The 15,582-nt window shown below is 34.4% G+C and overlaps 2 protein-coding genes across 2 annotated transcripts; both read left to right on the plus strand.

Moving 5' to 3' along the window:
• Window positions 1-79: 79 nt before the first annotated feature.
• LOC142527594 (kinase-interacting protein 1-like) lies at window positions 80-3,628 on the plus strand. The gene is made up of 2 exons (XM_075632472.1): window positions 80-511; window positions 800-3,628. The coding sequence occupies exons 1-2, from the start codon at window positions 418-420 to the stop codon at window positions 3,427-3,429; spliced, it is 2,724 nt and encodes a 907-aa protein (XP_075488587.1). The 5' UTR covers window positions 80-417; the 3' UTR covers window positions 3,430-3,628.
• Window positions 3,629-12,651: 9,023 nt separating this feature from the next.
• LOC142527671 (protein SKIP34) lies at window positions 12,652-13,380 on the plus strand. The gene has a single exon (XM_075632591.1). It carries the CDS (start codon window positions 12,773-12,775, stop codon window positions 13,067-13,069), a length of 297 nt encoding a protein of 98 aa, XP_075488706.1. The 5' UTR covers window positions 12,652-12,772; the 3' UTR covers window positions 13,070-13,380.
• Window positions 13,381-15,582: the final 2,202 nt, after the last annotated feature.

Below are 15,582 nucleotides of genomic sequence, written 5' to 3' on the forward strand. Positions count from 1 at the left end.
AAATAACCAAATCACCTATGTCAAAATGCAAAACAAGAGGTCATAATAGTAAGCTCACAAATGAAACTCATATATTTACAGGTATATAGATATATATAAAACCTCTACGAGAAATCATATCGCTAGAAAATTTAAAGCCAAGATCGCACCTTCGAGAATGGCTCAACTCAAAATATGGAGCGAAAAAAACTCTTGACCAATGAATTCAAACATAGCAATTCACAATGATTCTTGTGCCAGCCATTCTTGATTGAATAACTCTTCTGTCTTTTTTGTTGGAACTTTTTCTTCCCTTCATTCTTTATCAAGGCTAATGTCATGTGAACATTAAGGGGGGAGAAATAGTTTCATGCCGGGCCAATTATTTGTTCAAAATTAAAAGAAGAAAGTGTTGGTAAGAAAGATCAGATTTACGAAATGCTACAGAGAGCTGCGAACAATGCATATTCTTGGTGGTGGGCTAGCCACGTTCGAACCAAGCAATCCAAATGGCTTGAACAGAGTCTTCAGGGTAATCTCGCCCTCCCTGAGTCTCCTATAACCTTTTTTTTATAACAAAAATATGTTCTGAGAAACAGCTACAGATCGATATGTTTTGTGTTGAATGTGTCGAGGCCCCTACAATTACACCGAAGCCGCATCGAACATTTTAAAAAATTTCGAAGAAAGCTTCTTGTGTTTTTGGTATGGAGGTGTCAAATGAGCTCTCTTTTAGGAAAATGATATATCAAATACATAAAAGTAAAATCATGAAATTATGGATTCGAACATAATGTGAATTATTTATAACACAATGCAGATATGGAAGAGAAAGTCCAAAGTATGCTAAAGTTGATAGAAGAGGATGGAGATTCCTTTGCAAAAAGAGCTGAGATGTATTACAAGAGAAGACCAGAGCTCATCAACTCTGTTGAAGAATCGTACCGAGCTTTCCGAGCTCTGGCCGATCGTTATGACCATTTGTCCAAAGACCTGCAGAACGCGAACCGGACAATAGCCACTGTATTCCCAGAACAAATTCAATTTGAAATGGAAGAGGATGAAGACTGTGCCACCCCGAAAACCCTGAAGAAATCTCAAATCCCGTCGATGAACATGTCGAACGTTCCAAAGGTTCCTAAGGCACCGATCAAAGATTTAAAAGGGTTCGTGACATCAACTTCAAACCAGCTCCAAATGAAATCCTGTAAAGTGAAGGATCAAGTTAAATCAGGTTTGTCCAAGGATGAGGCCCTTGGAGAGGTTGACAAGCTCCAGAAAGATATTCTAGCATGTCAGACGGTCAAGGAGTTCGTGAAAAGCTCTTATGAAAACGGATTGGCGAAGTACTGGGAGATTGAGAACCAGGTAATGGAGATGCAGCAAAAAGTGTGCAGTTTGCAGGATGAATTCAACATGGATACGGTCATTGATGATGATGAGGCTCGTACTTTAATGGCCGGGGCGGCTCTCAAATCTTGTCAAGAAATGTTAGCTCAGTTGCAAGAAAACCAAGAAAAGTCTGTCATGGAAGCAAGAGAGGAATTCAATAAGATTGAAGATTCCCGGGAGCGTTTAAAGACCCTGAGAAATGAGTATCTGCACGATCGAACCGATGATAAAGAAAAACAAGGTCAGTATGATAAAACTGCAGCATTGGAAGATAACTTGCAGGAGTCAGGAAAGGAAAGAATTGAGGCATTACAGGGAAAAACTATAGAAAACTTGGATTTGAGTTCCATGGCATCAATGACAGTGAGTGAACTGGCAGAGAAGATCGATGAGCTAGTTAATAAGGTGTTAAGCTTGGAAACCTCCGTGTCGTCTCAGACTGTACTTATCAATACGTTAAAAACCGAAGCAGGTGAGATCCATGAGCAGATTCGAAGATTGGAAGATGAAAAGGGGACCTTGATTGATGGGAAATATAACCTGAGAGCAAAGGTAAAGGAACTCGAAGAAAAATTGAACAAAGTCCAGGATCTAAACAAGAATGTGGAAAGACAAAACAGCAATCTCGAAACAAACTTTTCTGAAGCGCGTTTGAATCTTGATCACTTATCAGAGAAACTAGGTAGTGTAAAGCCAGATGAAGAGGTACAACAGAAGGAAACATCACAAAATGAGGGAAGGTCTTTTTCCCTAGATGACTTGAAGGTAGAGCAGAAAGATGTGCCGAGTTCCGAAAAAAGATTCAACGTTTCAAATACAGACGACAAATTGGATGTTAAGGAAGTGAATATCGAAGTTCCGCATTCTGAGGCATCTGTTCCTGAAAAGTTAACGATAGATAAATCAGCCACATTTCCGGAACAGAAACCAGAAGAACCGACCGGAATTGTTCACTCCAACGAACTTGTAATAGCTGAAGCTCTCGGAGACGCGGAGAAAGAAGAAGGGTTAAATTGGCAGAAGATGCTCTTGAGTGGAGTGGAGGATCGAGAGAAGATTCTGCTTAAAGAATACACAGCACTTCTCAGGAATTTCAAAGACATCAAGAAGAAGCTTAGTGACATGGAAAAGAGAGAGAAGGAGAGCCAATTTGATACAATTGTGCAAATGAGAGAATTCAAAAAAGCCATTCTGAAAAGAGATGAAGAAATTCAACATATTCGCCAAAGGTTAAACTTGCTGCAAGCAGATAAACCCCAAGCAGCGGGTGAAAATTTTGGAGTAAATGAAGATTCCAATATCAACAAAGAAGAAATCAAGCTGGTTTATATTGAAAGAACACTATCCATCTCAGCTGTTGAAGAAAAATTTAGGATGGATATCGATGCCTTACTGGATGAGAACCTTGATTTCTGGTTAAGGTTTAGCACTGCATTTCATCAGATCCAGAAGTTTAAGACTGAAGTCCAGGATCTACAGGATGAAATATCAAAACTACAAGAGAAAAAGAAACAAGGGGGGAGTGTCACAACACGTCTAAAGTCTGAGGTCCTTCCCATTTACAAGCACTTGCGAGAAATACAGACTGAACTAACGTTGTGGCTGGAGCAAAGTGCGTCCCTAAAAGATGAATTGAATCGCCGATTTGCTTCACTGTGCAGTATTCAAGAGGAAATCACAAAGGCTTTGAAGGATGGCGCAGAGGAGGAAGAGATCAGATTCAGCAGTCATCGAGCCGCGAAGTTCCAAGGCGAGATCTTGAACATGAAACAGGAAAATAACAAGGTTAGAGAGGAACTAGAGACAGGTTTAGAACATGTAAGTGTACTAAAACTTGAAATTAAAAAGACACTAGTAAAACTAAACGAGGAGTTTGACATTCCTAGCGATCAACCGCAATTGAAACATAATACAAGCAAATCTCGAATCCCTTTACGGTCTTTCATCTTTGGAACGAGACAGAAGAAGCAGAAGCATTCAATTTTCTCCTACATGCATCCTAATAGAAGATACCAAATCCTGAAAGCTGGTGTACGTGTATCAAATCCTGATTCTTGACCTTCTTTTGTTCAGATAGAATGACTATTTGCTTTAGAAGATCATATTGTGGATAGAACAGAAACATTTAATTTTTCCCAGCTTTGGTTTTTCTTGAGGCAGACATTTCTCAAGCTGTAAACAATGAAAATCTCATAGTTTGCATGTAAATTATGGAGACATTTACTGTTTTTCTTTTATGTGATTTTAGCAGTTAATTTCCAAACTATAAGTTTCCAGCCTATTTCTTATGAGATAGCCTTGCATAATTCAGGGAGTCTACAGCATTATAGGAACATGCAATCTTAGCTCTTGCATAAACCTTAAAGATCTGTTTCTAAATGACAGATTTTGAAAGGAAAAATCTTCTGCAATATTCTTTGTTTCATTCTCGTAACATTCATAATTAATGAGATGATGTTACATGACGTATCTTCTGGATTTTAACATATTCTTGAATTTTTTGCTTTAAATGTACCGCATTACTTTTTGAGTTTTGCATTTATTCAATTCTACTCGAGATTTTCTATATACTACCTCAACTCTTCCATTTTTTACTCATTTACCTCTTTGAAATGGAAAGCAATTTAAAAATGGGCTAAATTGCATACAACTTCGTGTGAAATCTAAAAATAACTAACCTCCTATAAAAAAAAAATGCATTTAACCCCCCCTATATTCTTAAGCCACGTGAGTCCGTATTTCACCTCAAAAGATACTAAGGTAAGTTCTAGAGTACTCTCACTCACAAATAAAATTGCATAGACCGATCAATCTAGGTGGTGATAATTAAAGAATTGAGTCTAGAATGCAAGAAGAAATGTAAGAATTACTACAATATGGATCAAAGTAAAATACTTGAAATTTCAAGAAACTTATAATGTTGATTAGAGATAAGGTAATTTATAAACCACCACGAGTAGGTGATAAAATATTATCGAAGGTAAGTTTAAGAAGATTTCAAAAGAAAATATTGATCTAAGAATACTCGACTTTAATATTATATATAATAATAATCGAGACACGTTGATACGTATGTTATTTGAATTTGTTGATGTGGATATTTTCGTAAAAGTCAATTAGTGTCACAGAGAGAAACCAGATTCTGTTAGTTAGTATAAGAGTATCTTGGTTGATATAATGAGTAAATCTCATGTGAGACGATATCACTGATCTATATCTATGATATTTATCGATTCGGTCTATATCTAAAGTGAAATGTAATACATTCGATATAAAAATGTAATATATTTAATAAATCGGGTCAGATTGGACATTCGTATCACAAAATTGATTATTAAAAATGAACTTATATGAGTTTTGTGTAATATAACACTAGTAATAATCACATGCATTTTAGACTTGCTCACATAATTTAATTATTTGAAGAAATATATTTTAAAAGAGAAACTAGAAAGGAGGGGAAAAAAACATTTGATGTTTGATATAAAATAGGAAGTGATAATAGAAAGGGAGAAAGAATATATTATGTGTTGTGAAAAAGTAAAAATTTATGGTAAAAAGTAAAAATCTCAAACTCTCAAAATTTACCAAACTACACACTTTATAATATTTTTCTCTCTACTCAATTGTGAATTTCTTCACAAATGAGAGATCTATTTATAGGAAATCTTTACAAATAATCCAAAAATAAAATACATCATTACCTACATCATCACACACAAATTTCTAATTTTACAACTCTTATTTTCAACATTCAAATATTCAACTATTACTTTTTCAACATTCAAATATTATTTTCAACACTCCCCCTTGTGATGATGATCATGATACGATGATGTCTTCATTACGTATTTTTGTACTGCCTCGTTAAAAACCTTACTAGGAAAAACACATTGGGATAAAAACCATAGTAAGGGAAAAAGAGTGCGGTCACGTAAGCGCCCCCTCATGTTGATACGAACAATTCTTCACAAATTTCGTAGATTGCGCATCCCAATATTATATACGTGCTTTCTGAATATTGACGTAGGAAGTGCCTTTGTGAAGAGATCTGATGAGTTTTCACTTGATTGAATGTGATGAACATCAATACATTTATTCTTCTTTAGCTCTTTGGTGAATGCGAAGAACTTAGGAGGAATATGTTTAGTTCTGTCGCTTTTTATGTATCCCTCTTTCATTTGAGCAACACATGCAGCATTATCTTCATATAGTATCACAGGCTTCTTGTCGAATGATAATCCGCATGAGATTTGGATATGTTGGGTCATTGATTTTAACCACACACATTCACGGCTTGCTTCATGTAGTGCAATTATCTCGGCATGATTTGATGAAGTTGTTACGAGCGTTTGTTTCTGTGAACGCCAAGAAATTGCAGTGCCTCCACGAGTAAATACATATCTAGTTTGGGAACGTGCCTTGTGTGGATCAGATAAGTATCCAGCAACGGCATAACCAATTATACTTGGATTAGCATCTTTTGAATACAAAATTCCGAATTCTGTCGTTCCTCGTAGATAACGGAATATATGTTTAATTCTGTTCCAGTGTCTCTTTGTTGGATATGTGCTAAATCTTGCCAACAAATTTACGGAAAAAAATATATCAGGCCTTGTACAATTTGTAAGATATATAAGGGCACCGATAGCACTTAGATATGGTACTTCTGGACCAAGAATATCTTCATCATCTTCACATGGACGGAATGGATCCTTTTCTATGTTTAATGATCTAACAATCATTGGAGTACTTAAAGGATTTGATTTATCCATATTAAAACGTTTAAGGATCTTTTCTGTATAATTTGTCTGGTGAACAAACATTCCACATTCTTATTGTTCAATTTGTAAACCCAGACAATACTTGGTTTTTTCAAGATCCTTCGTTTCAAATTCTTCCTTCAAGTATGACACAACTTCTTGAGTTTCCTTATTTGTTCCAATGATGTTTAAATCATCAACATATACAGCAATAATTACGCATCCGGATGTTGTTTTCTTAATGAAAACACAAGGGCATATTGAATTATTTACATATCCCTTTTTCATCAAGTGATCACTTAGCCGATTATACCACATTCGGCCGGATTGCTTTAACCCATATAACGATCTTTGTAATTTCACAGAATAACATTATCTAGGTTTTGAACTTTGTGCTTCCGGCATCTTAAATCCTTCAGGGATTTTCATATATATATTACTATCAAGTGATCCATATAAGTAAGCTGTAACAACATCCATAAGACGCATTTCTAAATTTTCAGATACCGCCAAGCTAATCAAATACCGAAACGTAATTGCATCCATCACGGGAGAATACATTTCTTCATAATCAATTCCAGGCCTTTGAGAAAAACTTTGTGCAACAAGTCGAGCTTTATATCTTACTATTTCATTTTTCTCATTTCGCTTTCGAATAAAAACTCATTTGTATCCAACAGGTTTTACACTTTCAGGTGTAAGGACTATAGGTCCAAAAACATTACGTTTATTTAACGAATCCAATTCAACCTGGATGGCTTCTTTCCATTTTATCCAATCCTGCCGATTTTTATATTCACCAAAAGATTTTGGTTAATAATCTTCATTATCATTTATGATGTCGATTGCCACATTATAAGAAAATATATCATCAATTTCTTCTATATCTTTTTCGGTTCCATATTTTTCCAGTATTAATATAATTGATAGAGATTTCAAGATTCTCGTCAGTTTGTGGTTCTGACAGAACATTTTCATCATCATGTGTTTCTTCAAGAACATCATTCTCTATTTTGTGATCATCGTGTGTTTCTTCAGGAACATCATTATTTATTATGTGATCATCGTGTTTCTCTATGAATTTTCTTTTTCGAGGATTTTTATCCTTGGAACCGATTGGCCTTCCACGCTTCAGGCGTTTAATGACATCATGAGTATTTTCAATTTGTTTCTTCGGAATTTCAATTCGAGCAGGGGCATTTGCAGCATGTATATATGATTTAGTTACCCCTTTTGTGTCTGCAAATGCTTCTGGTATTTGATTTGCTATTCTTTGCAAGTGCACAATTTGCTGTACATCTTTTTCACATTGTTTTGTTCTTGGATCCAGATGTAACAATGATGATACATACCATGTAATTTTCTTTTCGGTATGTTTTTGTTCTCCCCCTAACATTGGGAAGATTTCCTCATTAAAATGACAATTAGCAAAACGTGCTGTGAACACGTCGCCTGTCTGAGGTTCAAGATATCGAATGATTGATGGACTATCATAACCGATATAAATTCCAACCTTTCTTTGAGATCTCATTTTCTTTCGTTGCGGTGGTGCAATAGGCACATACACCATACATCCAAAAATTATCAGATGAGAAATGTCTGATTCTTTACCAAATGCAAGCTGCAATGGGGAGTATTTATGATATGCACTTGGTCTGATGCGAATTAATGAAGCAGCATGTAAAATTGCATGTCCCCATATAGAAATAGGGAGCTTTGTTTTTATAATCATTGGTCTAGCAATCATTTGCAGACGTTTAATCAATGATTCAGCCAATCCATTCTGTGTATGTACATGAGCAACAAGATGCTCAACAATGATTCTCATAGACATACAATAATCATTGAAAGTCTGGGAAGTAAATTCACCAGCATTATCAAGTCTAATTTTCTTGATTGTATAATCGGGAAATTGATTCCTCAATTTTATTATTTGAGCAAGCTATCTTGCAAATGCAACATTTCGAGTTGACAATAAACATACATGTGACCATCTGCTGGAGGCATCAATTAATACCATAAAGTATCTGAATGGTCCACATGGTGGATGGATTGGTCCACAAATATCACCCTGAATACGTTCAAGAAACATTGGTGATTCAGTTTGGATTTTGGCTGGCGATGGTCTTATAATAAGTTTTCCAAGAGAACATGTTTTACATTGAAACTTATTATTCTGAAAGATCTTCTGGTCTTTCAGTGGATGACCATGTGTATTTTCTATAATTCTTCGCATCATTGTTGAACCAGGATGTCCTAATCGATCATGCCAATTGGTTAATATTGAAGAATTATCTACTACCATGTTTGATTCAATGAGACTTATATGTGTATAATGCAATCCAGTAGGGAGCATTGGTAGTTTTTCAATCACATATTTTTTCCCTGATTTATATGTGATAAGACACATATATTTCTCATTCCCTTCATTCATTGTTTGAGTATCATACCCATGGGAATATATATCATTAAAACTCAACAAATTTCTTTTCGATTGTGGTGAATATAAAGTATCATTGATAAAAAATTTTGTATCATTAGGTAACAAAAATTGTGCTTTACCACATCCCTCAATCAAGTCTACAGGACCTGATATTGTATTCACCGTTGTTTTTGTTGGTTTTAGTTCCAAGAAATATCTTTTATCTCGGAGGATAGTGTGCGTTGTACCACTATCGGGTATGCAAACTTCAGCTTTGCTCATAGCATTTTCCATATTTGAACTTCAAAAAAAATATGCAATGAAATAAGATTACTGACAATACATATGTAAATATAACACATATCATAATTGTATAATAAAAACATTATTATATGAATACATGAAAAATAAATTATTGTACATTTATATTCTACCATTATATTGTTCATTCTCAGAGAAATCATTGAGAAAATCAGTAGCATCAATATTGTTCATTTCTATCCCACCAACATATTGATCATTTCCAGAGAAATCATTCATAAAATCAGCAGCATCAAAATGAGTTGAATCACTCAAACGGTCACTGCGTTCAGTGAAGTTGGTCTCTTTTTCTTTCCCCTTTATCGATTCTTTATAGAGCTTGCAAAGGTGCTCAGGGGCTCGACAAATACGAGACCAATGTCCTGGAGTGCCACATCTGAAACAAGAACTTTCAAATCTTTTCGAGTGATTTTCATTAACACTCATGTTCTCATGATGCCTTTTCTGTGGGTGGTTCGTGACGCCCTTTTGAGATGAGTTATAAAAATAATTATCTCTATTGTTTTCAAAACCACGGCCTCGACCACGACCACGGCCAATTCCACGTCCACGACCACGACCACGTCCTCGATTTCGACCTCGACCAAAACCTTGTCTTTGAATTTGATTTTGGTTTCCAGGTTTAAATTCATTTTTACTCACAGCATTTAATTCTGGAAATGATGTTGATCCAGTGGGTCGGGACTGATGATTTCTCATTAATAGCTCATTGTCCTTTTCCGCCACAAGAAGACAGGCGATGAGTTCAGAATATCTCGCAAATCCACGCACTCTATATTGTTGCTGTAAAGTTATATTTGATGCGTGAAACGTGGAAAATGTTTTTTCAAGCATTTTCGATTCTGTAACCTCATGTCCACAAAATTTTAGCTGCGAGATTATTCGATACATCGCTGAATTATAATCACTGACTTTCTTAAAATCTTGGAATCTTAACATATTCCATTCATCACGGGCGGTCGGAAGTATAACTTCCCTTATATGTTCAAATCTTTCTTTCAATCATTTCCACAGAGCCATGTGATCTTTTTCGATGAGATATTCACATTTTAAACCTTCATCGAGATGTCGACGCAAAAATATTATAGCTTTTGCTTTTTCTTGTGATGAAGATATACCATTTTTTTTAATGGTCTCGCTTAGACCCAATGACTCAAGATGCATTTCTACATCGAGAGTCCATGGCATATAATTTTTTCCCGTGATGTTGAGCGCAACAAATTCGAGCTTTGTCAAATTTGACATGGTGGTACTAAAAAAATTACGATGCATTTTATTAGTTAATGAATATTGCAATACAAAATAATGGATAAACAACAATTACAAGCATTTGTAAAAATAAAGAAAACACACGAGGAGGATATTCTCCGATAAATAAAAGACTCGTGAGTATGATAACCAAAATAATTAAAAATAACCTTGAGAAAGCCATCTTCTTTTTGCTTCGAAAATTTGATGAAGAATAATTTTTAGAGAATAGGAGGAAGTTGGAGTGATTGAAAGAGTTTGTGAGATCATATTTATAGGGCAAAAACTAGCCGTTTTGTTACCGTTTATGACCGTTGGTGTACAAAAAAATAAATGTATGTATTTGTATAATTTTATGGTCTGCGAGATTATTCGATACATCGCTGAATTATAATCACTGACTTTCTTAAAATCTTGGAATCTTAACATATTCCATTCATCACGGGCGGTCGGAAGTATAACTTCCCTTATATGTTCAAATCTTTCTTTCAATCATTTCCACAGAGCCATGTGATCTTTTTCGATGAGATATTCACATTTTAAACCTTCATCGAGATGTCGACGCAAAAATATTATAGCTTTTGCTTTTTCTTGTGATGAAGATATACCATTTTTTTTAATGGTCTCGCTTAGACCCAATGACTCAAGATGCATTTCTACATCGAGAGTCCATGGCATATAATTTTTTCCCGTGATGTTGAGCGCAACAAATTCGAGCTTTGTCAAATTTGACATGGTGGTACTAAAAAAATTACGATGCATTTTATTAGTTAATGAATATTGCAATACAAAATAATGGATAAACAACAATTACAAGCATTTGTAAAAATAAAGAAAACACACGAGGAGGATATTCTCCGATAAATAAAAGACTCGTGAGTATGATAACCAAAATAATTAAAAATAACCTTGAGAAAGCCATCTTCTTTTTGCTTCGAAAATTTGATGAAGAATAATTTTTAGAGAATAGGAGAAAGTTGGAGTGATTGAAAGAGTTTGTGAGATCATATTTATAGGGCAAAAACTAGCCGTTTTGTTACCGTTTATGACCGTTGGTGTACAAAAAAATAAATGTATGTATTTGTATAATTTTATGGTAATAATATGATGTATATAATATTAGTCATGTTTAAATAATTATGTATATTATATCACATTATTATAATGATGTGTCATAAGTTATTTTGTTTAAAAATCTTATAGGCTTTTATACTTGTCGTATCCCTTACCGGGAGTGTGGGATGTCGTCTTAACATCATCCCAGGATTTATAACAAGTTTTTGAAAAATTTATTTTTATTATTTCTAATAATAACATTATATTATATATTAAATATATACACAATAAATAAATAACAGTTAAATAAATATTATTACTTTTGTTACTTTTTTCTTCTGTTTGGAGCTTGAAAAAGTATGGAGGACTTTTAGAGCTTCGTGCTGATAACGTGTTGTGAAAAAGTAAAAATTTATGGTAAAAAGTAAAAATCTCAAACTCTCAAAATTTACCAAACTACACACTTTATAATATTTTTTCTCTACTCAATTGTGAATTTCTTCACAAATGAGAGATCTGTTTATAGGAAATCTTTACAATTAATCCAAAAATAAATACATCATTACCTACATCATCACACACAAATTTCTAATTTTACAACTCTTATTTTCAACATTCAAATATTCAACTATTACTTTTTCAACATTCAAATATTATTTTCAACACTATGGATGTTACTAATAAGTAATAAGTTCACACCATCAAAGTTACATGACAAATTATGGAAAATAACCAAAATAGTTTTGTAAGTTTGTCCATTTTGTGTTTTGGTCATGTAAGTATTTAATTTTGGATTTTAGTCATGTACATTACGTTAATTTTTGGTTCTTAATCTTTTTTCATGGAGTGGTGATATGGTTTCAAAAATACCGACGTGACTCAAAACAATGTTGTCTTGGACGTGTTGTGCGACACGTCAACACTCAATAGAAAAATGACTAAAAACCAAAACATAACCTAATTTATTGGACCAAAACCCAAAATGAAATATTTATATAACCAAACACAAAATGAAAAAAACTTATCAAACCATTTTGGCTATTAGTAGGTTTCTTATGAGACGGTCACACGATCTTTATTCGTGAGAACGATCAACAATGTCCATATTTACAATAAAAAATGATAGTTTTAATATAAAAAAAAATATTTTTTCATGAGTAATCTAAATTGAATATATGTCTAATAAAATTGACTTATGAGACCATCTAACAAGAGTTTTTGTATTAAATATTATCCATAACAGATTATCTAATGGTAAAATTAAAAATAAGCTTTGGTAACATATTATTATGAGGTACTCAAATATTTTGTATCAAGTAATAGTGATAATATATTTATATAATATAACTGTATATATATATATATAAAGTCAGTATCTCTTTATACGTGCATATATAATATAAAATATAATTTTAAATATATAAATTATTTTTTAAAAGGGTAATCAAAGTATCAAAACCCCACTCATCCATTAGTCCATTACGTAACAATTCTGAAAATATAAATTTCTTCTTCAGAATTTGATTAGAAATAGGTACAGGCGTACAGCTATCACAGCGCGAGGCACAACTGAGAAAACAAGCAGTTGACGATGTGCTATGGCAGCGGAAGGTTGCCGTCGGAAGACGACGTCGTCGAAATTCGGCCTGTGGAAAACCAGAACAGAGCAATAGTGGAGAATCTGTTGGCCCGGCTTGCGGAGACGGAGGCGCGGCTTGAGAGAGCAAGGGCGAGGGAAGCCGAGCTGAGCAACCGGCTCGACGAGATGAAGAAGTTCGTGCGCGTTATGGAGATCATAGAGACCTACCTCAGGCGCCGATGTAGGGAGCAGCAAGACCAACTGGCTCGGCTCCGCTCTTATTCTTCAGTCTGGGTATCATCGGAGTAATCCACGCCTTTTATTTCCATTTCCAGTTTTTGGCCCCCAATTTTTCTTTCTATCTTTTCCTATTTCCTAGTAGTTCAAGAAGAAATAGTGATTGGTTAATGTTGTTTTTGCTGTAGTAAGTACTCACAACCGTGTTAATAAGTAAATTACCTTACTTTACTCACAACTGTGTTAATGAGTAACCTTACTTTTTTTGTCCGCTGTTGATTCATGGTCTGTTATTGATACATTGTTAAGCAAAAAGGCACAAAACTGATGCTTTTATTGTTATTTGGATATGTTATATTTTAAACAGTGCTTTTGTGCTTGAATGGTTATTTGTTTTACGGGTTAAATAATGCTACAATAGTAGTTGGGTAGTTTTCCATTTTCTGATTGGTAGTAAGTGTTTCTGTCTTCTATAGTTTTTAAATTTGATCTTACTTGGAGATTGCAGTGAAAGTATCCTTATGATCGATTTCTTAGTGCTTTTAGATTAGGATTGATTCAATGTGTTTTAGCTGCTACATGTTGGAATTAGTTTAAGAGGTTATTGGGAAGAGGTTTGTTTGTTGTGTTGTCTTCTCAATCCGATGATGGAGTGGAAAGTGTCGAGTGATTGATTTGTGAAAGAGATGTCCGTGAACTGCCATGGAACCACTTTTTAGCAGATTAATAGATTACTTTGGAATGGCATAGACATCCCATAACACGATGAACCTTCAAGAGACCAGCGGCATATGGATGTTATCGAGCAGTATAGCCTGTGTTGGCTACCATGAATGGTTTCATCTCAATGCTACATGGTTTGAGTGCAGTTTGTATGGCCTGTGTTGGCTACCATGAATGGTTCATTCAGTGCTGCAAGGTTTGAGTGCAGTTTGTTTGGGTTGGATTAAAGAAAGAAGTAAATGGTGGTTCAAGCTGGGACCCTTTTATCTGCTGCTTGTGCATGGTGAATACTTGTTTTCTGCGAGCATGCTCTAGACTTTGTTTCTCATAATACTTACCTCATCTTATTAATGAACGTGACAGAAAGATGCTAGAGATTGTGTACTTGTGTATGCTGCATGACTCGTGGGGCATATTTTGAATACGCCTTTAGATTTAAGCACGCTGGCTCTAGCTAGTTTCAGACTGAAGCTTTTATGATGACTTGGATTCAAGGGGTCACTTTTTTCATTCAGGAATCACTTTTTTCATTCAGGAATGAGTTTATTGTTTTAGAAAATCGTACCATTGTTCGTCTCTATTTGCTTGAGCGTCTGCGTTGTAACCTAAAACTATAGGTGATAATAATAGAGCATCTTAAATATTTTAAATAGGACAGCAGGCCAAGCACAACATTTTGATCTCCAGCTTGTGTGATGTGTCATGGTTCGTCCATATCGCTCGTGAATGGTCTTCTGTCTTGTGGGTTTGTAACATCTTCGGCACCCTCCCCTCAATAGCTATTTTTTTGGGATGAGTTCTATCCAAGAGTTGTAACAGTTGTATCAGAAAGTTCGTTCTATGGGGATGACCGCATTCCGATGGGTGGGAGGGCTGCTATCCGCATGCATGTGGGATCCGCAAAGGCACCAAAAACCATGGACGTCGGTTTTGAAAGTAGGATAAATTGTAACTTGACATGGTTCGTCCCACATCGTTCGCGAAAAGGTATTCTTTGTGTGTTCATAGCTTCTTGGACACCCTCCCCTCTATAACTAGCATTTTGGTGGTGAATCATATCCAAGGATTGTAACAGAGGTTGACCCGACCGGGGATAGTTTTATTTATTCACGTTGTGCTAACTTCACTTCTTAATGTCCTCTCCAACAGTTGACTCGGACCACATAATTATAATAATTTCTTTTTAATTATTTATCATATAATTATATATTAGTTGTTTTATACTCACATAAAATAATTAGTAAACAAAACCTAATTATATTAGATTTTTGAAGCAAAAGTTTTTATATAAAAAACTTCAAATTAATCCGAGTATTAGTTAAAATTAGTTATAGACGTATTTAAATGTTATATATTCACAATACAATGTGATATATCTAAATTTAACGATCTTTCAATGCATACACTACCAACAACCAATTAAAGGTATGTGTGGAGACATGAATCATATATGGATTAGAAGATAAGATCAAGAAGTTAATATTTTTATTAATCTAACACAATAAAGTAGGCAATGCCTTTTTTTTTAGGTTTCTTTACCATAATGGATGCTAAAGGCTAGCTTTCTAGATGTGACCTTTGCCATTAATTCCTCTAATGATTGAAACTTCACTTGTAAAATATGTGATATCTCACCTAATCCATCTTAATATTTGTCTTAATCATCAAACTTTCGTCTCTTAATTTAATTTTTTATTTTTCTTCTAAGCATACAAAGTTGTAATAAGTAAGATCTTCGCATAATATATATTTTTTTAATGTTTGATAATAAACAATCAGTCCTCTTCAAGACGAAGAAATCAATCTAATCTAAACTAAAAAAATTTGCAATTTGACGGTCTTTCATTGTCCCACTTTTATAA

Source organism: Primulina tabacum, chromosome 1, assembly GCF_025594145.1.
Source record: "Primulina tabacum isolate GXHZ01 chromosome 1, ASM2559414v2, whole genome shotgun sequence".
Classification (NCBI taxonomy): domain Eukaryota; kingdom Viridiplantae; phylum Streptophyta; class Magnoliopsida; order Lamiales; family Gesneriaceae; genus Primulina; species Primulina tabacum.

Excerpts from the sequence above, each read along its gene's own strand:
- LOC142527594 (XM_075632472.1), top strand. The coding sequence starts at position 418 with ATGCTACAGAGAGCTGCGAACAATGCATATTCTTGGTGGTGGGCTAGC. Across the intron at positions 512-799 it reads GCTTGAACAGAGTCTTCAGG|ATATGGAAGAGAAAGTCCAA; the intron begins GTAATCTCGCCC and ends AACACAATGCAG.
- LOC142527671 (XM_075632591.1), top strand. The coding sequence starts at position 12,773 with ATGTGCTATGGCAGCGGAAGGTTGCCGTCGGAAGACGACGTCGTCGAA.